This window comes from Sturnus vulgaris, unplaced genomic scaffold (genome assembly GCF_052056855.1).
Source record: "Sturnus vulgaris isolate bStuVul1 unplaced genomic scaffold, bStuVul1.hap1 Scaffold_85, whole genome shotgun sequence".
NCBI lineage: Eukaryota > Metazoa > Chordata > Aves > Passeriformes > Sturnidae > Sturnus > Sturnus vulgaris.
This window is the reverse complement of record NW_028276736.1, coordinates 2,566,894-2,575,846: the sequence shown is the minus strand read 5'-3', so window position 1 is coordinate 2,575,846 and position 8,953 is coordinate 2,566,894. Positions and strand designations below refer to the sequence as shown.

Sequence of the window (8,953 nt, the reverse complement as noted above, 5' to 3'; positions counted from 1 at the left end):
CCAGGGCTGGGCTGGGCTCTGGCAGCACTGGCAGGGCCCAGCCCTGGACACAGGGAAGCAGCTGCTGGCAGGGACAGCTCCAGGGAGCAGAGCCCTGGGCAGGCAGTGGGGGGAAAGTGCCACCAAGCTGGGCTGGGATACTTCAAGTCCTCTCCAAACTGAACTATTCCATGATTATTTTTTTACAGATCCTCATGCCAAGACACAGCAAATGTCCAACAGCAGCTCCATCAGCCACTTCCTCCTGCTGCCATTGGCAGACACGCGGCAGCTGCAGCTCCTGCACTTCTGCCTCTTCCTGGCCATCTCCCTGGCTGCCCTCCTGGCCAACGGCCTCATCATCAGCGCCGTAGCCTGCGGCCACCACCTGCACACCCCCATGTTCTTCTTCCTGCTCAACCTGGCCCTCTCTGACCTGGGCTCCATCTGCACCACTGTCCCCAAAGCCATGCACAATTCCCTTTGGGACACCAGGAACATCTCCTATGAAGGATGTGCTGCTCAGGTGTTTATGCTTATCTTTTTCCTTGGATCAGAGCTTGCCCTCCTGACCATCATGAGCTACGACCGCTACGTGTCCATCTGCAAACCCCTGCACTACGGGACCCTCCTGGGCAGCAGAGCTTGTGCCCACATGGCAGCAGCTGCCTGGGCCAGTGGCTTTCTCACTGCTCTGCTGCACACAGCCAATACATTTTCCCTGCCCCTGTGCCATGGCAATGCCCTGGGCCAATTCTTCTGTGAAATGCCCCAGATCCTCAAGCTCTCCTGCTCAAACTCAAACCTCAGGGAACTTCTGCTTCTGGCTGTCGGTGCCTATTTAACTTCTGGATGTTTTGTGTTCATGGTTTTCTCCTATGTGCAGATCTTCAGGGCTGTGCTGAGGATCCCCTCTGAGCAGGGACGGCACAAAGCCTTTTCCACCTGCCTCCCTCACCTGGCCGTGGTCTCCCTATTCTTCTGCACTGTCATGTTTGCCTACCTGAAACCCCCCTCCATCTCGTCCCGGTCCTTGAATCTGGCCCTGTCAATTCTGTACTCAGTGGTGCCTCCAACCCTGAACCCCCTGATCTACAGCCTGAGGAACCAGGAGCTCAAGGATGGCCTGAGGAAAATGATCATGAATGCTTTTCAGAAGCAATAAACTCTCATTCTCCTGTATAGCTATTATGATATTACTTATTAATGCCCACTCTGTGTTTTTTATGCTTGCACAGGTATAATATTTTTTAGAATGTGTTCACAGGAAAATCTTTGTACCATTTTTAATTCAGTACTTGCATTTCTAGTGTGAACTACATCCTGTATAAACCAAGAGTTTTACTACCTATGTGCTTATACAAAATAAAGAACTCTGTATTGCCCTGTTCTCCTGACATTTTTCCTCCTGACTTCTCTGGGGCTGAAGGGTCGGTGCATCTGGGCAGAGCTGGAGAGAAAAGGAAACCCCAGTGCTCCTCACTGCCAGGCAGCCCCAGGACTTCTGCTCCATAACCTCCCCTTCCTTCCCCTCCACACTCCCCTTCAGAGCCCCTGGGCTGGTTTAAGACCTCAGGGCTCTCTCAGCTCATACCCAGTCCTGCTGCGTGACTGTCCAGGGACTGCAGGGAGGGACAGGCCATGGGCACTGCTGGGACAGAGCTAGGCTCTGCAACAGCATTTCCATCATGCAAGGGCATCTCCCCAGTACAGGGCCTGAAAGCTTCAATCTCCTTCCCAGTTTGCTCAAAGGATGTTCCCAACACAGTGCCCTGGAGAGGAGAACAGCAGTGACCAGCACAAGTGTGGCAGTGTTCAGGGTGGGGCTGGCCCAGCAGTGCCCTTGCAAAGCCAGCGCCACTCCCAGCAGTGGCCTCTCACCCCAGGGCACAGAGGTTGTTCTTCTCTGCGTGGAGGGACATCAAGTGACCGGGTCAGGAGTCTGTGTTTGCAGTGCAGGGACATTCCACAGCCCTGAACATCCTGTGTGTGTGTGAGGGGACATAAACCCAGTGACACAAACACCTTCAGCTGTTCCTGGAGTTTCCAGAGAGTAACATCCCCTGGCAACCCCTGGATGCAGGGCTGGGATGAGCTCCTGTGCCCAGAGCTCCCTGTTTCCATCCCTCCGGCCGTGGGGCACCTCCAGCAGGGGCAGAGCAGGGTGACACCCGCAGGGCTGAGGTCCCTGCCAGGCTCTGGCAGTGGCAGCAGAGCCCAGGGAGCCCCTGCCCATGCTGCAATGAACTGTGTGTGTGTGTGCCAGGGAAGGACTTGTGTCCCTGGACACCCCTGGGGCTGTGAGCAGGGCATGAGCCCAGCTCAGGGCTGGGCACCTGACAGAGCCCTGACATTGCTGGGTGTGTGCATAAGAGCAGAGTTGGGCAAGGTGACTGTGGTTAAATCCTTCAGGGGATCAAGTGAACGCCAAGTGTCTCTGTCACTTTTCCTCATTAATCAGAAAACAAGAGAAAATATGATGAAAAGATTAGGGGTCACCATAAAGAGAGATTACTGTTAAGGGGACTAAAAAAGCAAAGGCCATATGCAGAAGCAAGGAAGATCATGGAGAGACAAGAATTCAGCACACGTAGTGTTTGCTTTGGAAGACAAATGTATTAATACAGAAAATCCAGAGACCCTCTTGTCCCCCTCAATTCCCTGTTGATCAGGACATCCCATGGAATGGAAGATCCCCTGGGTCAGTCCAGCCCAGCTGTCCCATCTCAGTGTCCCCAGGAACATTTGCCCACCCCCAGGACATTGGTTGGGGTTTGCAGAGATGCCTCATGTGGGGCCAGCCCTGCTCAGGAGCAGCCAAAGCCTCAGGCTGGGACCAAACCCACTCCAGCCACGAGAGCCAAGCACAGCAGGACAGAGGCTGCTCTGGGCAAAGGGAACTCCATCCCAGCCACACCCACACCAAGGGGGATCAGGGGGCTCTTCCCACCTCTGTTATTCCACCATTCAATGAATCTTTTCCTTGGAGAGCTCTTTGAAGACAGAATTGGCAGAGAGGCAGAAGCAGAGCTATCAAATGCACCAGTACAAACACAGCAGCTCCAGTGAGGAATGCACCCTCCCGGGGCAGTGCTGTGGCAGGAGAAGCAGCCAGGAGGAGGAGGATGAGCTCAGTGCATGTGTGTGTGTCCCAAGGCACAGAGGGTGAGGGTGGGCAGAGGTCAGGGCAGGGCTGGCAATGGCAGGGCAGAGGCAGGGGCAGCGAGATGGGAGTGTGCAGCCTGCAGGGACACAGCAGCAGCTGTGGGACAGTGCAGGACAAGGTGGGCTGGCCATGGCCAAGGGCCCTGGCAGGGCTGGCAGTGCCCAGGAGAAGCCAAGTCTTGGTGCTCTGGGGCACAGCAGGGTCTGTGCCACCAAGGGCTGGGAGGAGACACCTTGTCCTGAGCCACTGGGGCCTCCTGGCACAGCCCCAGCAAGGCTGGCCACTGGCACCCCTTGTCCTGCCCTCAGCATCCCCCCACATCCCAGTGGCCTCAGGGATCTGCTGGGATGAGTCCCTGGGGAGCCTTGGTCAGGAATGGCCCTGGGGGCTCCTTCATGCTCCCAGGGACTACAGGTTTTTCAGAGCACTTTGGGTTTTGCTTTTGCCTTGGAGTCTCTGAGAGCTTTGGGCAATCATGGCCTCCAATTCTCTCCTCCAAGGAGTCCAGGAGGAGCCTGTGTTGGTGATGGACCTCAGTGGGACTGACACTGAAACTCCATGAAAAACGGAAACCCTCCAACAAAATTTTCTCTGTGCTAGAGAATTTAGGCATTACTTTCTTCTGGCCAGTATAATATTGTAGCCAGCATGCGCAATAGAAATCATTCCACCCACACATGCCTGGCTTGGACAGTGAAAATCATTCCATCACACATGGTTCTTTACTAGGCTTTTCACATATTTATACAGACAAAACACAAAGAAATTCATATTAATTGATCTTAAATTACACAATTCTTAGTATTTGATCTCCTGTTGGTTTTTGATCCCTTTGCCCTTGGAGTAAATTAGGTCCTCATTTTTTGATTCTCTTACCAATCTTTTCCCAGACCAGGTGTCTCCAACCACACCGGGGTAATGTTTATTAATGTTCATTTACCTCCTGTGTATCTTCTGGCTACTCCCAACCTGTAGATGTTAAACTCATCAGGCCTCACCTAACCTTGGTGAACCGAGTCTTTTGAAGAGAAACTTTAATTCCCCTCCTCCTGGGCAAATGCAAACAAAATCCTGACTGAAGTTACATTAAAAAATTTAAAGTTGTATCATTTGCAGCAACTCCATTATGTTCCTTACTGTCCCAATTCTCTCCTTGGTTCCATGAGGGCACACAGTGTCTCAACAGCCCCTTCATTCCATGAAGCCCTGCAGTGTCACAAGGGTCTCTATAAATCCATGAGGCTGCACAGTGTCACAAGGTCCCCTCAGTCCCATGTGTCCTGCACTGATACATGAATCCTGAGCTCCATGGGGTCCTGTAGTGTCACAATGGTCTCCTTGGTTCCATGGTGACACAGTTGCCCAAATGTCTGTGGTACCACAACTGCCCCTTTGTCCCACGAGGCCCCACAGTGTCACAATGGCCCCTTGTTTCCATGATGCCGTGTAGTGTCACAATGATCTCCATGATTCCATACAGTCCTGCAGTGTCACAATAAAACTTTTGTCACTGGGGCTCCACAGTGTCACCATGGCCCCTTGGTTCCATGGAGCCCCACAGTGTCACTGTGCTCCCCTTGGCTCCACAAGACCCTTTGGTTCCAGCAGGCCTTGATGTTTCAAAATGCTCTCCATGGTTCCATGAGTACCCTGTGTCACAATAGACTCTGGGTTCTGTGAAGTTCCTCAGAGTCACAAAGGCCCCTTGGTTCCATGAGGTTTGGTAGAGTCACAATTCACTCCTTGGTTCCATGAGGCCCTGCTGTGTCACAATGCCCATGGTTCCATCAGTTTCCACGGTGGCACCATGGTGTCCTTGGAGCCACAGGATCTCAATGGTCTCCTTGGTACCATCCTACCCCAATGTCTCAAAGGCTTTTTGGTTCCATGAGGTTCCACAGTGTCACAAGGGTCTCCTTGGTTCCATTAGGATACAAGAGCTTTGCATAAATGCTGAGCAACACCTGCTTAACACACCTGGGAACATCTGTCTGCATTCAAAAGAGGGGTTAAAGGTGAGAATGGCACCAGCAGCTTCCATCTGCAACAGAGATCCAGGGAAAGGACAGGGACGGAGAATTCAGCTGAAAGACTCAGAGGATTCACAGAATCACAGAATCCCTAGGTCTGAAGAGACCTTCAAGATCATCTAGTCCATCTCATGCCCTAACACCTCAACTAGACCATGGCACTGAGTGCCATATCCAGGCTTTTTTAAACACATCCAGGGATGGTGTCTCCACCAACCCCCCAGGTAGATCATTCCAGTACTTTATCACCCTTTCTGTAAAAAGCTTTTTCCTAATATCCAACCTATATTTCCCCTGATGCAGTTTAAGACTGTGTCCTCTCATTCTGCCAGTTGCTGCCTTGAGAAGGAGACCAACCCCAACCTGACTACAACAACCATTCAGGGAGTTGTAGAGTGATGAAGTCTCCCCTGAGCCTCCTCTTCAGCTCCCTCAGCCACTCCTCACAGGACTTGTGTTCCACACCTCTCACCAGCCTTTTTGCCCTTCTCTGGACACACTCCAGCCCCTCCATGTCCTTCCTAAATTGGGGGCCCAGAACTGGACACAGCACTGGAGGTGCTGCTCAACCAGTGCTGAGCACAGGGGAAGAATCACTGCCCTGCTCCTGCTGGCCACACCATTGCTGATCCAGGCCAGGAGCCATTGGCCTTCTTGGCCACCTGGGCACACTGCTGGCTCATGTCCAGCCTGCTGTCCATCAGTGCCCCCAGGTCCCTTTCTGCCTGGCTGCTGTCCAGCCACTCTGTCCCCAGCCTGTAATACTGCAGAGGTTCTTGTGGCCAAAGTATGGGACCCAGCACTTGGTCTGGTTAAACCTCACCTTGTTGGATTTGGGCCCTGGATCCAGCCTGTCCAGGTCCCTCTGCAGAGCCCTCCTACCCTCCAGCACATCCACACTCACACCCAGCTTGGTGCCATCTGCACATTTGCTGATGCTGCACTCAATGCCCCCATCCACATCATCAATGCAGATATTGAAATCCACGCTGGCTGGCTCTGATCCCTCAGCCATCCTGGAGGTGCCCTGTGATGGCACTCAAGGTGATCTGTTCCATCACTTCACCAGGCACCCACGTCAGGCTGACAGGCCTGCAGTTCCCCACATCCTCCTTCCAGCCCTTCTTGGGCATGGGCTCACATTGGCACCTCCAGTCCTCTGGCACCTCCCTGCTGAGCCAGCACTGATGAGAAATGATGGAGAGCAGCTTGGGGAGCTCTTCCAGCAGCTCCCTCATCCCCCTAGGATGGATCCCATCTGGTCCCAGAGACACCTGTGAGCATCTGAGTGGCTCAGCAGATCCCCAGCTGCTTCCTCCTGGATTACAGGGGGTCTGTTCTGCTCCCTGTCCCCATCTACCTGCTCAGGAGAACACTTGTCCTGGGGACAACCTGTCTTATTGTTGAAAACTGAGGCGATGAATGGGTGGAGTACCTCAGCTTTTTCCTCATCTTTAGTTACTATATTACCCACTGCATCAAATAAAGAGCTGAGATTCTCCTTATCAAACAGTTTTCAATTAATTTATTTATAGAAATACTTTCTATTATTTTTTCACAGAAGTGGCCAGGTTAAGTCCTAATTTAGCTTTCACCTCTGATTTTATTTCTGCATGACCTAACTACATCCTTAAACATTTCCTGAATTGTCTGACTTTTTGTCTAGTGGTGATGCAGCCCCTTTATTTTCTCTCTGTTCCTATAAAAGCTCCATGGGCAGCCAGGTCACTCATTTTCCTCACTGGCTCATCTTTTTGCACACAACGACAGGCTGCTTCTTCCCCCTTAAGATTACATCCTTGAGGTGTGTCCATCCTTCCTGGAATCTGTTGTTTTTAAGGGTTATTTATCTTAAAAAACAAAATCAGTATCTGATTCAGTTATTCCCAAATCTGCATCCTGAATAGGCCAAAGGCTTCCCTCTCTAATTCCAGTGTAGAAATTTTGTTGCTGCCCCTCCTTCTTTCACAGATTATTTTCAAAAACTGCATTATTTCATGGTCACTGTACCCCAAACAGCCTCTGAGCACCACATCTCCCACCAGCCCTTCTCTGTGAACAGCAGGAGACAGAGCTTTCCTTGCCAGTGGGAAGAGAAGGAATTCTGGTTTTAATCAAGAGCATATTATTTTTATTTTTCAGTTCAGCTGACTGAAGCATTCCTTAAGTGATCTTGATGCTGAATGTCTCCTTAGGAGGTCTGGGCATGCAGAAGAATGAACCCCTTGCAGGCCAACCCTGTTTGGACAACCTGCTCCTTAGCCTCACCATGTCTCACATTGCCTATCTGGGACTGACATCCTAAAGCATAAAAAACCCTCTATAAATATTAATATTGTAATTTAATTAAGTAATAAAAATATGATTATGCTTTTCTTTTTATATTAGTATTATTTTTTTTTTATACCTAATTTTTATGTTTATATTAAAAAATTGATACATTTTTAGCAACCAGAAAAATTAATGATCATTGGTTCTAAGTAACACAATTCACTTCATTAATTAATTCACCCCTCTTGGCCATTGATTTCCCCCTGTTTATGATAATTAGTCCTATTTTAATCCCTTTCTCATCTTTTTAATCATTTTCACAGACAGGATAAAATGGGGCCACTTTGGGGTCCATGAAGACATTTCTGGGGTACATTTCAGGAAGTTTTGGCTCTGGGAAGGGAATTTAGAGAGAACTTGATGGTCTGGAGGACACTTCAGGGAGCCGGGTGGTCACTTAAGGATTCTGACAGAAACTTCGGGGCCCAGGGGAACTCTTGGGGGTCCAGGGGGGCACTTGGGGGTCACGGAGGAGAATCCGGGGCCATTTGGGGTCCGGGCGGGCACTTGGGGGGCTCTAACGGGGCTCTCTGGGGCGCGGGGGATGATGGGAGTTGTAGGCACAGGTATAATACAGTTCAATAGGGCCGCAGAGCATCATGGGAGTTGTAGGTGCAGCTACAGTGTCTCTCGGTGGGACACGGTGCATGATGGGAGATGAAGTCATGGCTGCAATAGCACTCTATGGGAACCACAGAGCATGATGGGAGCTGTAGTCCCGTAAGTGGCTCAGACGGGGCGTTTGGGGGTCCGGGAAGGCACCTGGGAGACGCTTTTGCATCAGAGCAGAGACTTGAGGTGCTCAGGGGGGAGCGTGAATGGTTCTAGAGCCTTTGGGGGGAGCTTGGGGAGCTCTAACCGGGCTCTTTAGGGCACGGGGCACGGCAGGAGTTTTAGATACAGAACTGTGTTAGGAGGGACTTTGGGGGCCTGGGGATTGGCAGAGGATGAGTTCCCAGAAGTGACTGTAACGGGAATCTCTGAGGTTGGGAGCATTCAGGGGATCTGGGGACACTTTTAGGGGGTCCCGAATGGGTGCTGAGGAGGCACTTGGGAATCCTGGAGGATCTGGGGGACACTAAAGGGACATGTGGGGACAGATACCGGGGTTCTGTGGGGCGCGGGACATGAGAGGCATTGTAGTCCCGGCTCCAGTCGGGCTCTGTCAATCCCAGGATGTCCCAGGATGTCCCTGTATTTTTAAGTGCACCCCACAGTCCATCCCAGTCCACCCAGATTCCCCCTCAGCACTTCCCATCTTCCCAGTATGTCCCAGTGCTCCCCAGTGTTCCCAAGGAAACTTCAACTTCTCCCGGTTGCTGTGGCACCCAAACCCAGCAGTGGGGTCAGTGCAGTGTCCGTGGCCACAGCCCCTGGCAGTGGCCCAGAGCAGGTTGGGATGATGATCCACCCTCACAGCTGGCCCAGGGCAGCTCTGCAGTGGTTT

General features: G+C 51.6%; 1 protein-coding gene across 1 annotated transcript; it reads left to right on the top strand.

The window, feature by feature from the left end:
- Nucleotides 1–211: 211 nt before the first annotated feature.
- LOC148217388 (olfactory receptor 14J1-like) lies at nucleotides 212–1,212 on the top strand. Its single transcript, XM_088158690.1, has one exon. The coding sequence runs from the start codon at nucleotides 212–214 to the stop codon at nucleotides 1,142–1,144; it is 933 nt and encodes a 310-aa protein (XP_088014816.1). The 3' UTR covers nucleotides 1,145–1,212.
- Nucleotides 1,213–8,953: the final 7,741 nt, after the last annotated feature.